Source organism: Schistocerca americana, chromosome 8 (genome assembly GCF_021461395.2).
Source record: "Schistocerca americana isolate TAMUIC-IGC-003095 chromosome 8, iqSchAmer2.1, whole genome shotgun sequence".
NCBI lineage: Eukaryota > Metazoa > Arthropoda > Insecta > Orthoptera > Acrididae > Schistocerca > Schistocerca americana.
Window position 1 is genome coordinate 467,124,859 of NC_060126.1, and position 22,789 is coordinate 467,147,647.

The 22,789-nt window shown below is 38.0% G+C and overlaps 1 protein-coding gene across 1 annotated transcript in view; it reads left to right on the top strand.

Moving 5' to 3' along the window:
• The window catches only part of LOC124545236 (phenoloxidase 2-like), a 261,009-nt gene that overhangs the window by 139,112 nt on the left and 99,108 nt on the right, over positions 1 to 22,789 (top strand). Inside the window, exon 9 of the mRNA XM_047124106.1 lies at positions 5,415 to 5,543. Within this exon, the coding sequence (XP_046980062.1) occupies positions 5,415 to 5,543 (129 nt within the window). The remainder of the gene's footprint in view (positions 1 to 5,414; positions 5,544 to 22,789) is intronic.

The window sequence follows — 22,789 nt, forward strand, 5'->3', positions numbered from 1 at the left end:
AGCCATGTTACTCTTCTCTCATCCTTCTTTCTAATTTTACCTGAATTCGTGCATCCAAATTTTTTTTAAAAATCTTTGCACAATGACTCATCAGTGTTATCCCCCAATAGTTCTTGCACTCTTTTCTATTTCCCTTCTTAAAGACCGGGACAATTATTCCCTTCTTCCAGTCATCTGAGATCATCTTTTGTCTCCACACAATTTTCATTACTTGCTATTGCCGTTGTATCCCCACCTCTCCTGATGCTCTCACCATTTCTACACTTAGCTCATCCAACCATGGTGACTTCCTTCCCTTCAGGTTTCCCAATGCCTCTTCCATTTCTCTCCATTTACCTGCTGCACCCGCTATTCTTTCTCCTCAGCTTGTTCCTCCTCATCCAGGTCTCCATTCGGGCTTAATCTGTCATATCGTTCTTCCTCTTACTTTTGATCATCCCATGTAACACCTTTTCTGACCCTCCTCCATCATTCTGGTTCACTGTTCCATCCACTTTCTTCTCTCCTCCGCCACCACTCTTTTTTCTTATTTCTTTCTTGCTTGATACTCTTCTCTTGTCTCTTCTCTTCTGGAACCATACCCTAAAGGCTCTATTCTTCTTCTGTACTATACCCTTGTTTTATCATTCCACCAGGGTGTTTCTTTCCATCTCTATGATAGGCCCAGCAAGCCAGTAGTGGATTGTGATTTCTGCTTTCAAAAATAGAATGGGATAGCAACACTATTCTCCTAAAATGTTTTGGAGTAATCTTTGTAGAAATCCAAATTTCATGTTTAATATGGTCCTACCTTTTAGCGTATTATGAATTTTTAGCCCCATTTACAGTGGTGTCTGAGCATAAAGCTTTAACTGATGTGATGAAAGTTTGAATTTCTCCTTGTAGTGTACTATAACTGTACTTACAGCAGATATTTTAAAGTTTATATTGGTTGTGTACAAAAATCAAAATTTATAAAATGTTTGATAAAGGAATCGTTAGTATTTTGAATTTCTTAAATAATTTATGATATTACTCATTTTTATGGCAGCATGGACTTCTAATGATTATCTCCGGAGGAATTAATAACCTTGGTGTGTTTGTAGAATTTCCCAAGAAAATTATCCCCTAATGAATAACCAATCCAAAAAACTATGATAAACCATCTTTCTTGTGTCCATGTGAGTGGCACCAAATACAATAACGTTGCAAAAGTTAGGGTATGTGATTTATGACAAGAAGTCTGTTGGTGTTCTACTGTAAACTATTGTCGAGGTTTAGGCCCAAGAATTTCACATGGCTTGCTTCTATCATAAATTGATTATTATTAGCTTTGTTACAGGATACATTACTTAAAGATGTGGATAGGACAGAAATTACAAAATGATAAAATACAAGCTACTACACTATAGATATTAACATAAAAACTAAAAAAAAAACATCATAAACATGTTAAGCAGTGAAGTAAAATTCTTTAACCATAAGTTGTATCCTCTTCAATTGATATAATTATTGGTTCTGTTTTATGGGGCAGAAGCTCTCACATGCATCTGGATCTACTAAAGCCCACAAATAAATTTTTGGAAAGTTAAAATTTATAATTTAAAAATTTTATGAACTACTTTTAGGAAACTGATAAATTTTTAGAATCATAAAAAAATGGAGCTCCAAATTGGCAACACACTGAAATTTTGAAAGTATTATGTTTTAAGATTTGAACACCACCACCACCACCACCACCACCACCACCACCATCATCTGTTTCCTTTCAGTATTAGGTTACTGCCTTTTCTGAACTCACAAACAAAATCATTCCCATCTTTTCTGAGGTGTTCCACTATCTCTTTCCTCATTTGGCTTGTAGTTCATGATCTTGTGTGGAATTTGAAGATTTGAATATTATAGGATAAAATAGTTTTTCAAAAAAGTATAACATTTGTGTGTGCCAACCCTACAACAAATAATTCCTAGTGGGGGTCAAATCTTGAAGTGATGATGGTTTATATGACTAAAATTGTGCTTATTTTGTTATATAAAATGTTTTCTCGAAAACCAATTATGCTGTTATCATCAGTGGTCTGAAAGAAATGCATTGAGTAATAAAACTTAGTGAATTACAGCAGATACAAGAATTTAGGAATTTCAAGTGTTCATGGTACCCTACCTGCATTATTAGATATCTGAAAAAAATTTATTTCTGTCAGGAGTGATATTATAGGAACTGGTGTGGTTCCACCATGCTACTATTCAGACTCTAATGACAGTGTATATTAAACAGAGAAAAACATCATCTGCCGAGTAATATGAGAGGTGGTTATAAAGTTTTAATTATTACCTCAAAAGTACAAAGTTGCAAAATTAATTTGTTGTTTGTTGCAAATACAGCTCTCCAGTTTTGACATGCATTGAATTCTCTGCTCTGCATTATCAAAGTGCACTGCTAGAGGAGACAAAGCAAAATGGTGCATCCCACCTCCACTTTATCAACAACTTGAGTCATTTTTTAATGTCTGCTTTAATGGTGTGCTGTGGTAGTGCAGTATAGGGTTTTCAATGTGTACCAGCTCTGCAAATATCCATTTGCCAAACAGACAAGAAATTAATTGTTCAACTTTATTCTTTCAAGTTGACAATGAAAACTTTTTCCCCATACAGTAGCTTTGAAGGCCAACAGCCTAATAGTAATGATTTTGTCTCCTTCACATGTATTAATTTATAGAATAAAAGATTAATAATTTACACACACATACACACACACAAACACACACACAACTTTTGTACAGACAAATGTATCTGTATCTGCCATGAATATCATAACTGGTATATTCCCTTTACTGGCTTTGAGGATTTGTAGTGGGTACCATGGTGTTTAATTAGAGCATAGAAACTCACATCCTGAAATGTACTGTTTTCCCACTACATGCAAAATACCACAACACACATTGCTCCTTGACTGCTGGTGCCTGTCATCTGGATACACTTACCAGTAGCGCTCAGTATGACAGCCACTGATATTAACACACGTATGGCATCTCAGTACCATGTTTTGCTACATATGATCACCAATTCATGGTCCTCCAGCATTTTCCACAGCCATAACTTGCACTTGTAGATCGTCCTCAGAAGCCACAGAGATCTCATAAATCAAGGATTCTATGTGATCCCACAGGTAGTAGTATAGCAGGTTCAAGTCAGGAGAATGTGCAAGCCATACAATCGGGCCATCACAACCTGTCCACCATTGCCAGATTGTTGGTTCAGATGATCTTGGATGGCACGTGAAAAATGAGATGGTGTGCCATTGTACTGGAGCCACATTTTGACACACATGCAGTGGCACATCTGCCAAGGGCCCATGCAGTACGTCATCAATTAATTGCAAGTATGTGACATCAGTGAGATGTGGTGGAAGAAGATATGGCACAATTACATGTCCATCAAGGAAACCTACCCAAATCTTCAGATTGTATCATTCCTGGAATCCATGGGGGTATGCAGCATGCAGGTTTTCATCAACCCACACATGACTGTTGAGGGAATTGAGAACAGCTTCCCTGGAAACTTGGCTTCACCCATGAAAAGGATCCACCATGGGAACCCAGGCTCATCCACACAATGGTGCAAGAACCCCTGCAGAAGTGGGCTTGTGATGTAAAGTCCTGTGGCTTCATTGCCTGTACCTTCTGTGGGTGGTACGGGTGTAGCTGCTGCTCATGCAGAAGACGCCTGACAGTTTCCTAATCCACTTGCAATCTACCTGATATGTTTCTGGTACTCATCATCACATCCACTTATACTGCATGGAGTACAGCCTCTTCAGAGGCACTTCAATGTAGCAATGAAGGAATGTGGAGGTGTCTGGCAGTGTGAAAAATGCTCTGCACACAATTGACAAGCAGCCCTCCTATTGCACTGAGCATCACCATACCACAACATCATGTATAGAAATACAGTGTAGGTATGCTCTCTAATTTTCCAGGAAATGTATAGTCCTTCTTAGACCCTTCCTTGGAATTTAGATATGGTATCTTGGTGTTTTCCCGTCTGCTTTGAAGCCATGATACTTCTGTATTTGTGATGCTTATTTATCTGTTCAAATTTCCATTTGCCCACATACTGATGGCAGCACAATTCCCACTGTCGAAGTAGCATCCATATTATTCATTGTGGTAAGTGTATCACTAACAGCACATTTAGTCCAGCCATTGTTGTTCATAGCGTTTGACACTTGTAGCGTGTAATATTTATCAGAACTGACCTCCCCATGTTTGCAACTGAACATGATTATTATTATAAGGAAGAGTGTGGCCCTGTTCTGATATTGGGGTTGCCATAATCTGTTGAAGACAGTGCTGTCACACAAATCATTACATTGAGTTTTTTTACATAAAAATCTACATTCTACATGTCTGTACACTTCGTTACCTTGCAGCCCATTCTGAGAGCATCCCATCCTCTATAATTCAGCCATTCCTAAATATATGAAACATTGCAGATTGTGTGTGTGTGTGTGTGTGTGTGTGTGTGTGTGTGTGTGTGTGTGTGTGTGCGTGCGTGGGTGTGTGTGTCTGTGTGTGTGTGTGTGTGTGTGTGTGTGTGTGTGTGTGTGTGTGTGTGTGTGGGACAGGGGGGAGGACGGGACGACCATGTGCACACACACATGTGGGTGCATGTGAGCGTGTTGTATTTGCTTATTTAAGACATGGGAAGATGAAACTGATTAACAGAGTATTGACATACATTAATTATATACTTATGTCATATCTTATTTGTGTAATGTATATGCATGTTTTCATCACATCATGTCAATTCGTCTACCATAACATACCTCATATCATAATCATGTCATGTTATTTTCCATCACATCATAATATTACATTTATCAAACCCTAATCTGTATTGTCTTTGTACAGCAGTATAATGTGCAGTTCTTATACAAAAATGGCTCATAAGGCCAATAAATAATAATAATAAATTTTACTTGTTGTATGCCACATAATTAAGAGGGTCAACAGATTACAATACAATACAGAGTATTTGCTGTGTAGTATTGTGTAATCGTTTGCAGAAACATAGATCATTACCATACATGAGAGCTTACAATTACAGACAAATTTCTAATATTTTGTTTATGATTGTCAATGAATAATTGTTATGTCTACAGATATTTAGCAAAATTTGTTAAACAATCTGTGAACAAAGTGTGTTACTTTTAGTCAAGGCATCATATTATTCTTTATGAATCTGTTATTACTAGAATCTGCATTTCCATTGGTATGTTTATGAACTGTTACACAGCACAGTAATTTGGCTCAAAGATAGGCTTGCTTTCATGCTTTTGCACTTCTCACTTCAGGACTCATAATTTAAATTGTACTATGTTTAACTGAGAATTTAATTGAATATGTATCCAAATAATTTCATTTTTCTTACAGGAATCATTTGGTGTTGTTGCTGATCCAGCAACAAATATGAGGGATCCTGTTTTCTACAGGTGGCATGCCTTTGTAGATGGAATCTTTCAGAGACACAAAAGTGTTTTACCGAGATACAATGTTCAGCAGGCAAAGTTTCATATATTCCTGAATACTTACATGTAGTTATTTCCTTTGAAGTGTTATTAGAGTGACATCAACAGTTGCTTTAATAGCTTTGTAATATTATTATTGACATTGAAATGATCTTTATCTCCAGAAAACAGTGGTTATAAATGATACAGTTACTTTACTACAGGCAGCTATGGGCGTGTACTTAACTTTCCATTATTTATCATATTAAAATCCTTTTCAACACTTGTTGAGGAATACCTACATTTCATTTTTCAGATTTTGCTTGCCAATAGTTGTCTTAATTTTGTTATCTTCAATAAATCAAGCATTTTATAGATTCTCAATAACAGTATTATGCAAGCATAAAATGGGTTACAAAAATGTACACAGACTGATGTCAGTGTTTGACAACACTTCTATAAACATGAAGAACCTATACATTACCCCAACAGTCTTCTGTAGACAGCTGTTAGAAGAGGCACAAGTTCTTTCACATAATCTACATAGAACAATGTAGGTATTCCATCAGGCCCAGCTGCCTTTCTTCTGTTTAGTGATTTCTAGATTTTATATCCCACAATCACTTATTTTGTTGTCTTTGACAATCTTGTGGCCTTTTAAAGGAGGGCTCTCCGTATGATCTTCCTCAGTGAAACAATTTTGGAACAAGAAATTCAGTATTTCAGCCTTCTCTCTTATCATCCCCTACTTTGATACCTTTGTGGTTGTTGAGTCTCGGTACAGATGACTTGGATACATTTACTCTCTCATCATCCCCTGTTTTGATGGCTTTACAGTTGTTGATCCATTTACTGTTTTAACATTAGACCTAAATTTCTTAGGAATTTTTGGTAGATTGGTGTACAGAATTTTACTTCCAAATTAGTCAGCAATTTACATTGGGCTCTTCTTAGGCTAATTTTGATTTGTTTAGATTTTGCTTGTTGTGAGGCTTTGGCTATGTTTCAGTCTGCAGTCTGCAGTTATACTCCCTCTGGTTTCAAATCAGCTTTGTAACATGGTTTCAATCATTAATTCCATGTTAAGTAGTAAGTGCACTAAGTCCCACATAAATTGATTTGCAAGAAGCAGCCAATTTCCTTTCATGTGGCGAATAAGTTCTTTGGATAGAGTAATAGTATGAATCCTCCATTGATTGTGAACTTACAGTGGTTTGAAGTCACCATATAAACATATTTTCATATTATATTTATGTATCACTATTAATTTTGTGCTTGATACACTGGCTTTAACATGCAGAGATTCTGCAGTCTCTAATCCAGGGTTTACTTCATCCTGCAGTGTATGGGAATCTGCCAAAGAAAAAATATTGTGTCACTAAGGGAAGTAATGTGAAATTAAAAAAAAGGGGAACTCTTTCATAAATCCAATTCAAATAACACTTCAGTTTTATAAATTAGTAATCCAGTGCTTGAAATGAAATTTCTTCAATAGATAAACCATAAGCCATAAAGACAAAATCCAAGAATATACTATAGTCTTGGCAAAACTACTAATATAATTTTAGACACTGAGGAAACCTCTTATAATACTTTTATCAAAAAATTTCCTTTATGGGTCTTGATATATGCTAAGTTTCACTAATTTACACAGTGAGGATATAAGGTTAGGAGACCTCACCCAGATGAACGTTTCTCAATTCATATCAATGAATTAATATGAATATTAGAGAAGGAAAGTTGCTACTCATCATATAGCAGAGATGCTGTGTTGCGATAGGCACAACAAAAAGATTCACACAATTATAGATTTTGGTCATTAAGACCTTTGTCAGCAGTAGACGTACAATCACGCACACACACACTCACTCACTCAAACGCAACTTGCGCACACGTCTGCAATCTCAGATAACTGAAACCACACTGCAAGCAGCAGCACCAGTGCATGATGGCAGTGGCAACTGGGTGGAGGTAAGGAGGAGGCTGGGGTGGGGAGAGGGGAGGGATAGTATGGTGGGGGTGGTGAACAGTGAAGTTCTGCAGTTTAGATGGAGGGCAGGAGAGAAAGCAGGGAGCGGGGATAAGTAGCGGAAAGCAGAGAAATAAAAAGAAATTAAAAGACTGGTTGTGGCGGTGAAATGATGGCTGTGTGTTGCTGGAATGGGAACAGGGAGGGGGCTGGATGGGTGAGGACAGTGACTAACAAAGGTTGAGGCCAGGAGTGTTACAGGAATGTAGAATGCATTGCAGGGAAAGTTCCCAACTGCGCAATTCAGAGAAGCTGGTGTTGGTGGGTAGGATCCATATGGCACAGGCTGTGAAGCACTCATTGAGATGACAGATATCATGTTTGGCAGCGTGTTCAGCAACAGGGTGGTCCACTTGTTTTTTGGCCACAGTTTGTCGGTGGTCATTCATATGGCCTGCAAGTTGCATTTGTGTGAGTGTGTGTGTGTGTGTGTGTGTGTGTGTGCGTGTGTGTATATGTGTCTATTGCTGACAAATGCTGTAATGGCTGAAAGCTATAACTCTGTGAATCTTTTTGTTGTGCCTATCGTGACTCAGTATCTCCATTATATGGTGAGTGGCAACGTTCCTTCTCTAATATTGTTACATTCCATGCTGGATTTTCCATTGTTTGATTTTTACCTGACGGCTTTTCTTCGATTCTAACCTGTGCTGTTTTCCTCTGCCACTACTTTCTTTTGCATCACTATACTCAATTGTCCAACCTTCTTTCTTTTCTTTCCTGTGTTTTTCTTGTTGCCTTACAAACTGGACTGTACACTCTACTTATGAGCCACCCTTATCAACCATCTCGGCCGTGCGCATCTGACGGCGTCAAGACCACACTGATTATTGGTGCAGCACCATATGTCCCACATTACTCTCGCCGTTATAATTAATCCTATACTTTCAAACCAATCACTCTCCCTACATCAGTTCCCTTACTTTTGCATGTTATCTCCCACATCTTTCTGGTGCCACACTATCTTGTATTTCTACCTACAAACCCTTCCCCACCCCCCACACTTTCTCCATTCTATCCCTGTTCGCACTCACTAAATCCACATCATCCAGTCACATCTGCCATCCCCCTTATTCATGCTTATCTGCCCTCAAACCTGCTACCTACAGTAATAATCATATATTTATTAATTATAAGTTATTCTCTATTTTGATCCTTGTGACATGTCACCAATTTTAGGGAGTCTTCACCTTCTGCTGTCATTGTCCTCATTAGATTTCATCTCGTTTTTTCCCCTTGTGCACCCATTTCATCCTTTCTGTGATTTTTCACATGTATTAGGGTGTATTTTTGCGTAATTTTTTGGACATAATTCTACTTTTTTACGTAATTTTTCACATTTTTTGCACCAGCATGGTTCCTTGCTCCTTCCATCTGCATCAATACAGAAAAGTTTCCTTATCCCTAGCCTGATCCCAGTTACTCATACTATTCCTGTGTTGTTGCTTGGCTCATGAAATCCCCCCTAATGGCCTTACCATCAAATTACCCATCTCTGGTTGCCACCCCTCCCTCCACAGTGACCTACACCTGTTTAGATTCCACCAATTCTTAGGCCTCACCGACATAATCCTGTGAAACCATATCAACGAAGCCCAATCCTCCTTGCAGTACCTTCTCTCCATCCACAAAATTCTCCTGCTATGTAATCCCAAATTCCTGGAACCCATAACACACAATGAAGCTCTTGCCCTGCAGGAACTTGAGCAACATGCACAACACCACTTCAAAAAGCCCTCCATTGTGCTCACTTCCTATTCCTGCCTCAGAGTACCACTGTCCACCACCTCTACAGCAACCTCCAAACCTCCCACATGTCCCCTCCTAGCTGACAAACACTATCACACAGACCTACTACACTTACCACACCCTCCAAAACTCCCTCTCACCACTACACAGAACCCAGAACCTAAACAGACCCCTAACACAGTCATGAACCTTTCCTACAGAAGCTTTTGTCCCACAGAAATATCAGTCCTTTCCAGAGGCCTCACATTTGCCCCACTCCCAAATTCAATCATGCAGGACTTGTTAAAGACCTTCTCTCCTTCTCCCAGTCCCTACAGAGGAAACACTTTTTCACCACCGACCCGAACAATCAGGCTCAACCAAAAACCAATATTGAACCTTGCCTAACTCAGATCACTCCTCTATCCAACCGTGATCCACCTGTACTGCCTTCAAACCACCCCCCGTTAACTTTACAGAGTTTCTTAACCTCAAACCTTGCTCACCATCATTCCCCAAATCCCTCAACATGCAAACTAACGTTACAGCTGTAGAAAGAACCACAGTACACCATCTAAAAACTGATCCTGACCTTATAATCCTACCTGCAGACAAAGGCTCCACCACCATTGCTTTGAAGCACAAGGATTACCTGGCAGAAGGACTACATCAGCTGTCAGATACTTCCACCTACAAACCTTGCCACAGTGACACCATTCCAATAATCCAGCAGGATCTCCAGTTGCTACTCAAATCCTTAGGCACATCCCAGAACCTCTCCCCAGAGTCCATCTCTCTACTTACCCCTACTGCTCCCCACACTCTCATCTCCTACATGCTTCCTAAAGTCCATAAACCCAACCACCCAGGATGACCCATTGTGGCCAGTTACTGTGCCCTCACTGAGAGAATCTCTGCTCTTGTAGACCAACACCTTCAACCTATTACCGGGAACCTATCCTCCTATATACAAGATACCAACCATTTCCTCCACCAACTCTCCACAGTTCCTGTCCCTTTACCACAAGGTTCCCTGCTCATCACTATTGATGCCACCTCCCGATACACCAACATTCCTAATACCCATGCCCTTAATGCTATTGAACACCACCTTTCCAAACGCCCTATGGATTCCAAACCAACAACCTCTTTCCTACTAGCCCTGACCAACTATATCCTCACCCACAGTTACCTCTCCTTTGAAGGAATCACCCACAAACAAATCCGGGGTATGGCTATGGGCACCTGTATGGCACCATACTATGCCAACCTATTCATGGGCCATCTAGAGCAATCCTTCCTGAAAATCCACAATCCTAAATCCCTCACCTGGTTCAGATTCGTTGATGACATCTTTGCTATCTGAATTGAAGGTGAGGACACCCTAACCACATTCCTCCAGAACCTTAACAACTTCTCCCCCATTTGCTTCACCTGGTCCTACTCAACCCAACAAGCCACCTTCCTAGGTGTTGACCTCCACCTCAGAGATGGCTACATTAGTATCTCCGTCCATATCAAACCTACTTAACAATACCTACCATTAGCAATACCTCCACTTCATCAGCTGCCATCCATTCCATAGTAAGAAGTCCCTTCTGTACAGCCTAGCCACATATGGTCGTCACATCTGCAGTGACAAGCAGTCCCTCTCAAAGTGTACCAAGGGTCTCACTGAAGCCTTCACTGACCGTAATTATCCTCCAAAACTTGAACAAAAACAAATTTCCGATGCCTTATCTTTCCAGTCTTCCACCACCTCCCAAAGTCCCACAGTCCAGCCACAGAGGAGCATTCCCCTTGTAACTCAGTACCATGCAGGACTGGAGCAACTAAATTACATTCTCTGGCAGGGTTTCGATTACCTCTCATCGTGCCCTGAAATGAGAAATGTCCTACCCACTATCCTTCCCACCCCTCCTACTGTGGCATTCCACCGTCCACCGAACCTACAAAATATACTCATCCATACTTACACAACCCCTGCTCCCAATCCCTTACCTCATGTCTCATATGCCTGTAATAGACCTAGATGCAAGACCTGTCCCATACATCCTCCTACCATCACCTACTCCAGTCCAGTCATTAATATCACATATCCCATCAAAGGCAGGGCTACCTGTGATACCAGTCATGTGATTTACTAGCTAAGCTTCAATCAGTGTGCTGCATTCTGTGTAGGCATGACAACCAACAAGCTGTCTGTCCACATGAAAGGCCACCGACAAACTGTGGCCAAAAAAAAGTGGACCACCCTGTTGCTGAACATGCTGCCAAACATAATATAGGTCATCTTAATGACTGCTTCACAGCCTGTGCCATATGGATCCTACCCACCAACACCAGCTTCTCTGAATTGCGCAGTTGGGAACTTTCCCTGCAATGCATTCTACATTCCTGTAACACTCCTGGCCTCAACCTTTGTTAGTCACTGTCCTCACCCATCCAGCCCCCTCCCTGTTCCCATTCCAGCAACACACAGCCGTCATTTCACCGCCACAACCAGTCTTTTAATTTCTTTTTATTTCTCTGCTTTCCGCTACTTATCCCCGCTCCCTGCTTTCTCTCCTGCCCTCCATCTAAATTGCAGCACTTCACTGTCCACCACCCCCACCATACTATCCCTCCCCCTCCCCACCCTTGCCTCCTCTTTACCTCCACCCAGTTGCCACTCCCATCATGCACTGGTGCTGCTGCTCGCAGTGTGATTTCAGTTATCTGAGACTGCAGACGTGTGTGCAAGTTGCATTTGCATATGTGTGTGTGTGTGTGTGTGTGTGTGTGTGTGTGTGTGTGTGTGTGTATGTGTGTGTGTGTGTCTATTGCTGACAAAGGCCTTAATGGCCGAAAGCTATAATTGTGTGAATCTTTTTGTTATGCCTATCATGACTCAGCAGCTCCACTATATGGTGAGTTGGTAACTTTCCTTCTCTAATATTGTTACAGTCCATCCTGGATTTTCTATTGTTTGAATTAATATGAACATATTCATTGACAAATGTGTTATATTTTTGAAGAGCATCTGCAAAGAGCTAGATGCGAACTTCCAAGCAGTTTCATTGTAGTACACTTGAGCCAAACAACTCTTTCTAGCTGCACAAGGATACATGCTATGAACTTTGTGATTCTGTGGCAATTTTACATTCCAAACTTCTATACGCACAGCTATAAACATTATTGTTGTGTGGCAGGATGCAAGTTTTTGATGAAGTGGGCAGCACTAGGGATGGATGCCAAACTCGCAGAGGGATTTTAGGAAATGTTGTGAACTAAATTCTCCTTGTTTATTCTTGGCAGCTGGAGAGTAGTGGAGAGTTATAATGCCGTAACACAGTAAGGAGCCAACAATGCACATAGCCAGCAGCTGCTGGAGCTTGAGTTGGAAACTGCTCTGTTGAATTCACTGCAGCAGTTTGTGTTCTGTACTTCAGTTACACTCCATGGTCATTCATAACTTACATGCCATGACTAGGCTAATACAGTGTGTTCATATGAAACCTCCTTGATTTTCAAATGCAGTGAGACATAAATATTTGCAATTTGTTGCATCACATAAATTAACTCGAATAGTATTGTACAAAAAATTAATACACCTCTACATGAGTTCCTTTTGTAACTCTTAAAATGTCTAGATGATACTGTACCTGAAACCAAGCATGCACAAGCATGTCAAGAATAAAGTAGGCTATTGCATCCATATTTTTTTCTGCAGAGATTAATCTTCTCACATGTGAGGAAGGTTCCTTCATCAAAGAAAACAATATTTCCTTGATAGGTACTGTCAGATATCTCAATAGAAAATTTGTGACAAAGCTGCAAGTCCTTTTGTTTCAGTGTTTGCACAATTTAAACTTTGTAAGAATGCAAGCAAAACCATTTATGCAGCACCTTGTGGATTGTTGAGTAAGGGATATTTAACTCTCGTAGTGCATAACAAAATGACTGTGATTGGCTTCTTTGAAAGGCCTCCCTGAACTTGTCTACTAACTTATCAGATGTAAGGAAAAGGATAGATTACTACTCACTGTAAAGAAACTGCTGTGTTGCACAGGCACAATGAAAAGACTGTTTCTTATTACCACTTTCAGCCAAAACCTTTTTCAGAAAGAAAACACATACACATTCATACAAACAAGCACACTTCCTAGATTAGATTAAATTGGTTTCAGTTTTAGTTCCATAGACCAAAAATTGAGATGATTCTCATAGATGTGGAACATGTCAAAAAGTATAACACAAAAAACATAAAAATTTGAATATAATACTTACTATCCTGGTCATCTGTCAGGAGATTGTCAAAATAGGTGACTACATTACAGTAAACTGGAACTGCTAATATTTACAGAATTAATGTGCTATGAAACATTGTAATGCACTTTTAATAAATTTATCGTACTCAAAATACTTAATCTTGACTATTGTGACCAAGTGCTGTCAAAACTGAAATCTAACAGACATTTTTACTTAAGCTGGTCTAACAGTCCTTGTTAAGATATTCATCTATAGAGTAGATGGAGCTGCCTATCAAAAAGTCTTTCACACTCGGTTTAAACTGTGCTTTATCTGAAACCAAGTAGAGTAGAATATAATATTTTTATTAGCCTTTCAGTATTTTTCATACAATTGCTTCGTCAAAGTTTACAGAGGGTTTTAGTTTCAGTACGATATTCAAATAGTTACAGAAAGGGGAGAAAAGGAACTAAATACCTTTTCTTCAGCATTATGTAAAACAATGTTTTATACAATAATTAAATACACACATAAGAAAAGAATAACAGTAAATAACTAGCTTATATAATATCAAAACATTTCCTTCATAACTTAGGTAAAACATATATTTTGCTGATTAGTTTCTAAGAATTCTTCAGTTGTATAGAATTTGTTGTTTTTTAGGCAGGTTTGCAATGTATTCTTATATTTAATGGTTGCTGGCAATTTATTGTAAATTTGTGTTCTTGAATGTTGGACCCCTTTTTGGACCAAGGTAACTGATTTTAGGTCTTTATGTAGATTGTTCTTATTCCAAGCATTGATAGTATGTATTGAGCTATTGGTTGAAAATAGAGATATATTACTTGCAAGAAATTTCATTAAGGAATAAATATACTGAGAAGCAGAGGTTAGAATACAAAGTTCCTTGAACAGGTTTCTACATGATGTTTTGGATTTACACCACAAATGAGTCTTATAATATGCTTTTGCATGCTAAACACTTTTTATTGGTTTGATGAGTTAGCCTAAAATATGATCCCATATGACAAAATAGATGAAAGCACACTTTGTTTTTAACATTTATATTGCCTACTTCTGACACCATTCTTACTGCAAATACAGACTTGTTTAGGCACTTAAGCAATTCTGTGGTATGCCCTTCCCAGAAATTTAACACTGTCAACCTCTTTGATCTGTATGACATCATACATTATACACATCCTGGAAGGAAATCTCGTACAGGTTCAGAGCTGCATATAGTGGGTCTTTTCAAAGTTTAATGACAGTGAATTAGCTATAAATCATTTATTAATGTCAGTGACAATTTGATTAGCAGATATTTCTAAGTCTGTACTTGACTTTCTACTTATTGCAATGTTTGTATCATCTGCAAACAAATCAAACTTGCATCTGGCAATGTAACAGATGATAGGTCATTAACGTACATAAGAAAAAGCAACAAACCCAAGTTGGAACCTAGAGGAACACCATATGTAATTAATTCCCAGTCGGATGAAGACTAACTGCTTACTGCACAGGTATTTCACAACAACACCCTTTGTTTCCTGTTAGTTAAATAAGACTCAAACCACGGTATGTTGATGATTTTCACATATGGACTGTCTGACAGCAACTGAATATATATATAGCAACTGAATATATATATATATATATCACACCAAAACACACACACACATACACAGGACATAAACAAAAATAAATAATTAAATACAATAAAATAAAATAATATGACACCAAAAAACACACACACACACACACACACACACACACACACACACACACACACACAAATGCATACACGAACAGACCACTGATACTTCGATAGTTACACTCATAAGTTTGGCAGTAATATTCGATCTTTGGCAAAAACATTTGACAGTCAGCAACAGAAACCAAAACATTGCATTAAAAAAAGCGTTCAATGCATAGTGCTGTGGAATGCAGAAAAAACAGCAAATTGGCGCTCATAGGAAGAAGAACAAGACCAAAAATGCAACAGGAGCGTAATATGTAAGAAACTGTCTACGCAACCTGTAAGTACAGTTCAAAACATTACTACTTAATAGGAAATACCAACCACCATAACTGTTTATAACCTATAGGCACAGTGACAAAAAATGTAAATAAAATAGCTAACATATGTACATATTACAGGCCACTGATGATGCCTTGCAGAAAATAAAGGCGAAACGCGTATGGCACTAAAATTGTGTTTTATTCAGTTGCTGTCAGACGGTCCATAAGTGAAAATCATCAACATACCGTAGTATTACGCGCAACTGAGGAGGACAGGACCAAAAAATTGAAGAAGACTCAAACCATTTTGCAGCACTGCCAGTGACACCACAATATTCTAATTTACGTAAGAGAATGCTGTGATTCACACATTCAAAGGCTTTTGACAGGTCACAGAAAATGCCAGTAGCCTCTAATTTATTATCAAATGAATTACGTACATTCTTACTGTAAGTGTAAATAGCTTTTTCTATACCAGGACCCTTAATAAATCCAAACTGTTACTTGGATAATATATTATTTGCAGTCAGATGCTTAAGGAGACACTTCAATACAACCTTTTCAAATATTTTTGAGAAAGCCGGCAAAAGTGAAAGTGTTCGATAGTTTGATGGTATCTCTTTATTCCCCATCTTGTAAAGAGGCTTAACTTTGGAATATTTTAGCCAGTCTGTAAATGTTTCACTAATAAGAGATTGATTACACAAATAGCTTAAGATAGAATTCAACTCATATGAACACACTTTGATTAACATCATTGATCTGTTATCATACCCACTAGAATACTTAGATTTTAAGGATTTTATGATGGATGCTACCTCTTTGGGCTATATGAGTGTCACTTCCATTCTCCTGAAATTATTTTTAAAGACTAGTGTCAAATACTCCACTGCACTGTTTATCAAACCTGATAACCCCAAGCTGTCAGTAACAAAAATGAGGTACTTGTTAAGAGAGGTTTGCAACACTACATGCATTTGTTACCAAAGTCTCATTTATTTCTAGAGCTGTGTGTTGCCCTTCCTTTCTGGCCCCAACTGCCTCTCTCTTCACTATATCCCATACAGTTTTTCTTTTGTTGTCTGATGTAAGTATCTTTTTCTCATAATAAAGCTGCTTCGACTTCTGGATTACTTGCTTCAATATTTTGCACTATTCTTTGTAATGCATTACAATGCTAAAATCAGAGCTGTTCCTAGATTGTAGATAAAGTCTTCCTTTTGTCTCACATGGTATCTTTATTCCTTGTGTAATCCATGGTTTATTTTTTGACTTCTGTATGATCTGAAGAAGAAAAATTTGTTAACATCGAGTATAGATTTAAGTGTCAGGAAGTCGTTTCTGAAAGTATTTGTATGGAGTGTAGCCATGTATGGAAGTGAAACATGGACGATAACTAGTATGGACAAGAAGAGAATAGAAGCTTTCGAAATGTGGTGCTACAGAAGAATGCTGAAGATAAGGTGGGTAGATCACGTAACTAATGAGGAGGTATTGAATAGGATTGGGGAGAAGAGAAGTTTGTGGCACAACTTGACTAGAAGAAGGGATCGGTTGATAGGACATGTTTTGAGGCATCAAGGGATCACAAATTTAGCATTGGAGGGCAGCGTGGAGGGTAAAAATCGTAGAAGGAGACCAAGAGATGAATACACTAAGCAGATTCAGAAGGATGTAGGTTGCAGTAGGTACTGGGAGATGAAGAAGCTTGCACAGGATAGAGTAGCATGGAGAGCTGCATCAAACCAATCTCAGGACTGAAGACCACAACAACACAATGATCTGAATTACCTTTAGGGGAGAACAGTTTCCAAAAGTGGAAGTAACTTTATTAATGAATGCTTTGTATTTTCCATTTGGGTCAGAAATATTGTAAGCATCTATCCAGTTCATGTCGTTGAGGAATTTCCTGAATTTCTCAATTTTTGATTGATTTATTACCCTCTTGTACTCAGATTTAGTAGATTTTTTGTCTTCTTCTTTCATTTCACCCTCTCTGGGGTATGGTGGATCAATCATTTCTTTGTGTGTTGTTCTTTTGTTAGGGCTCAGTATTTCTTCATTCTTTCTGATCTTCTTTTCCTCTCTTCCTCTGAGATGAAGGATTTGGACTTTTGTGTAGATTTATCTTGGAACCTTATATTTTCATCTTTAGTAATTAATTTAGCCGTTCGATCAATAAGTGAATTTTCTGGAATCTTTAATTCTACTAGGTCTTTTTCAGTTTATTCAAACCAGTTGGGTTTCATTTTACGGTTATGGAAAAAGTCAAAGATTTGTTTACTTAATCTGTTGAAATTCATTCTGAGAAGATGACCATAAAAATTTATTCTCCTTTTTCGCATAGTATCTGAAAGTTTTTCAATTTTCTTGTAGAGAGTTTCATTTTTGATGTATATAATCTTCTTATTGTCTTGAAATTGTGGCCCTACGATTTTTCTTAAAATTTTTTTTTTTCCTTTAGCTCAAGTTTCTCCATTTAGCCTTTGAAATTAATGTTTAGTGTTCTGCTGCATACAGTGCTTCTGGCTTAATCACTGTCTTGTAATGTGTAATTTTGGACCCCCATGAATGGGATTTTTTGTTGTATGTGTTTTTTGTTAGTTGGAAGGCCAATTCAATTTTATTTTCCTGGATTCCATTGCTTTGCTTTCCCCAGCATTCCAAATAACCCATTCTCTGAGACATTTGAATTATTTTACTATTTCAATCTTCTGTTGTTGAAATTTGAGGTATTTACATGAGTGCTTGATGTTTGTCAATATCTTAGTTTTTTCAAAGGAGATGTGAAGACCTATTTTAGCTGCTTGTTTCTTTAGTTCAAGGATTTGCTCCTGTGCTTCTTCCATTTTTTTATCTTGACAAGTCTCAACATTTAACACAAGATGCTGCATGTCATTACAGATAGCCAATTCATTATTGGGTTTGTGATATGACTTTTTTTCCTAGATTTGTCTGCAAATATATTATCAGTAGCAGTCTCAGAGCCTTTATATACTCTAGCGGCAAAGTTCACAGTAGGAAATGAATTGAATGATAATGTTACTGATTGCAATAACTGTTCACTGACAGAGCTTTTCAATGAGTCCACATTAAAATCACCAGCAACCACTATTTCCTTGTTTTTTACTGTGGGATGGGACAACAGAGACTCCAAATTTTTTATGAAGAAGTTAAAATTTCTGGGAGGTGATCTGTATATACTTACTATTATAAAGGACTTATGAAATACTACTTCTGTTGCATAAGCTTCTAAGTGCTGTTCTGAGCAAAATGTATTCATATCAATACCCTTGAAATCAAAACAATTTCTGACAAATGTGGCAACTCCTCCTTTCTCCATATTTTCTCTACAGAAGTAAGAAGCTAACTTGAATCCTGTAACATTTGACATATCTATGCCAGTGGTCACATGATGTTCAGAGAGAGATGATATATCAGCTGGTTTGCTCAACTCTAATTTTTCAACACAAATAAGCAACTCATTAAGCTTACCCCTTAGTCCTCGGATATTCTGATGCAAGAAGGATAACTGATTTTTTGCACTGGCTGAATTACAACTAGATGAATCTAATTTTCCTGTCAATTTTTGTGTATCTCTAGTTTCAATCAGGGGTTGTCTGCTTGAATTTTGTACCTTAAAATTTGCTTTCTGTCTGCCTGTTTTATCAGTGTGAATGTCATTTTTAACCTGTCTCTGGACATCTTTTGTTTCTGCCCTCCCTGCCCTAAAAAAAACTGCTGCTCTATCACTTGTAACATTGGTACTTTACCACTGGCACTTTACCTCCCACACATATGCTGCAACCATCAGCAGCTCCAGTTGAAATGAAGCAGTTGGTGGTAGTGGTCATGTATGTGTGAAGTTTGCTTGCTTGCATGGATAATATGTGTGTTTTCTTTGTTGAAGAAGTCTTTGGCCAAAAGTTATAATGTGTAACAGTATTTTTGTTGCACCTGCCTTCAGCTCAGCCGGTCGTTCTTACAATGGTTAGCAATCTATCCTGTTGTCAATATTTTTATATTCCAACCTTGAATTTTCATTGTGTTATTTCATTAGATGTGGATTTTGTGCCAGAACCTGACTGTTTACCCTCCCAGAGGGCAGGTACTTGTCATACCAACCCTTAATCATCTTAACTTCTTTCAAAATTTACAATGAAAATTTCTTTTGACAGCAATCAGTGATTTTGTTTTCGCATACCACATTATCCATTGGCCTCTCTCTGGTTATTATTTAGCACCTCAAATAAAACAAAGGTTTCATTTACAGAAAAATCTACACAACATTTTCAGTTGCTTTACATGATGCTGCAGATCACAAGTATTTATATCTTATAGCATTTTTTAAATTCCATTTGGATATCAGGAAGCTTTCATGTGGACATCTTGTACTTCATTTAAGCTGGGACCTGTGTGCCACTGACTAAAATTCATGATTATGGACGATGCAAACAAAGTTGTACACAGGCATCGGCATATGTTATTTGAAAACTGAAGTTGGTGGTCATGGCTTACCCCTTTTTAATCTGTCACCCATGTGATATATAGGGTGTTCTACAAATCCTATTACAGGCTTCTAAGGATTGTAGGGGAGACTTAGCAGATAAAGGTTTGATTAGGAATATGTCTGGAATGTACCATTTGGATGTAAAATAAAATTTTATGATCAGATCACTTTCAGAGCTCTTCCTTTACTGTATGCACACATGGAGACAACAAAACTTTGACCTGTTGTGCTCCACAAGAGGCCAAGGCATGGGCAATGTTTCAGGTACTTATCATCAGGTTCTCCTCTATGTGATGAAGGATGGGCACAGCCATTGTTGTAGTCAGATGAAAATGGTATGTGATGTCATAATTACAACAGGAGTAAATGATAAGACCCTATTTTCAATTTTTGTGTCTACTGTGGAGTGGAGACTTGAAACTGATCCAAATTTCAAACTTATTTTATATTCAAATGGTACATTTCCTGTATGTCATAAGTGAATCAAAATAAGCAAAGGAGACTAATTTCACATTGGACTCTCAGTTATTGTAGATACTGTTCTAATGATAAATATAGCAGCACTCAGTTTTTGAATTAGATCCTGAACATGGGCCTTCCATGACAGTTTACTGTCTATCTGAACACTTAGAAAGTAGAATTGTTCAGATTCACTAATCACATGCCCATTCTGTGTGTTCCAAGTGTCAGTTTTAGTTGAATTGTGTGTTAGAAACAGTAAAAACTGAGTCTTTGTGATTTAGCATCATTAATTTTTTTACAGACCATGAACTTGTGTCATGAACTGCTGTAATTAATGCACTGACTATGTTGCACTTAATATCCTTCACTACCAAACAATGTCATCAACGAAAAGCAATATTTTAGAATCACCCGCCATATTAGAAGGCATACCGATTATGTAAAGTAAGAAACAGTAGTGGTCCCAGCACTGGCCCTTGAAGTACCTCCCACTTAACCATGCCCCAATCAGACATCACCTCATTGCCATTCTCATTACTGTGGAAAAGGACCTTTAGCTGTCTGTTCTTAAAGAATGGAATACAAACCACTTGTGACCTAATCCTCATATTACGCAGTGGTCCAGTTTCTGCAGTAACATTTTGTGATCCACAAAATCAAACACCTTAGTTAAATCAAAGAAGATACCTAGTGTTCACATCTTTTTGTTTAATCCATCCAGTGCCTTGCCGAGAAAAAAAGAGTATAGCATTTCAGTTGTAAAGCCTCTTCTGAAACAAATTTGTATTTTTGACAGTGAATCATGTGCACTGAAATGATCAATCAATCTTATATAGTTGACCTTTTTGATAACATTTGCAAACACTAAGTTATTATTTAATTCAGCTGCTGTATTCAGAAACAGAATTGGCCATACAGTTCCTTCGTGATTGATCAAATGGTTTCAATTTTATCATGAGAATTACCTATTCTTTTACATACCACATGTTTTTTACTCTTATAATGACATTTTTAAGCATCTTACAGTATCCTCGATCCTGTATTATTGGCCATACAGTTCCTTCGTGAATGATCAAATGGTTTCAATTTTATCATGAGAATTACCTATTCTTTTGCATACCACATGTTTTTTACTCTTATAATGACATTTTTAAGCATCTTACAGTACTGTTTGTAGTGGACTACTGGGGCTCAATTGTTACTATTCCTAACATTTTGATATAATTCCCACCTTGTTCTACTAGAGATCCATATCCCATTAGGCAGCCATCCAGATTGCCTGTTAGTGCCAGTATGGTATTTTAAAGAGCCCAATAGAAAGCAACTTTCAAAGAAAGTGAGAAATATGGTGAGGAATGCATTGTCTTTATAGTCTATGTTATCTGGACTATAAACTTCCTGCCACTCTTGCTCTTTAATGAAGTTTGAAAAAGTCTCTGTTTCCACTGAATTAACATTTATGGATATTTTGAAATTATATTTATCTTCTGTTCATGCACAAATTCCTTTTAGTGTTGAAATTTGTGCACCATGGTCTGAAAGGCCACTACCCTATTACTAAGGGCTATTATATACATGAGAGTTTTTTGCTCTCAGAGAGTTTGGTACTCTCAGGGGCAAGTTGCAGATCTGTTTACACTAGGGATCAACTTTTGCTGATAGTTACTGTATGATACTTCCTTGCGAGTACTTTCTGTAAGTATCTGAGAGTCTTGTGAGGGTTAGTTTCGAAAACGTTTACACACAGCAGGATGAGAGTGCGAGAGCCAAGAGATCACTTTCTGTGAGATTTTTCTTTCTTTGTTCTGTGCATGAAGGAAGAGGCTGTGATGGAAGAGCATTAGGCTGTAGCTGCATTTTTAATATGCTAAGGGCAAGGAAAATAGTGTAAATGACCATGTTCGTGTTTGATAAGAGAACAGACCAGGTAGCAGGATGATTTTGGAGCATGCAAGAATCCCACTGTAGAGCTTGTGATGGAAAATCCACAACTCTATCAAAATTTTATGAGAATGACATTGATGGAGATGGAAGAAATACTCTTTATAGATGAACTCAAATTTGCCGGTCTAGATAATAATATGTATCAATCCATTAGTGTTAAAGACAGACTGCTGGTGCAGTGCCTGACTAAGAGTTCTTATCAGTTATGCTGCATCTCCTTTTCATCAGAAGTAGGAGAAGCATAAAGACAGAATGCTGCTGAATTTTGTAAGATTACTGTTCTCACAGCTCGTCTGAATATTGATATGTGCAACATGAGTGTAGTAAGCAATAGCCTCAGTGAGTGTCAGAATAAGAAAAACTGCAGCTGTGGCAACAA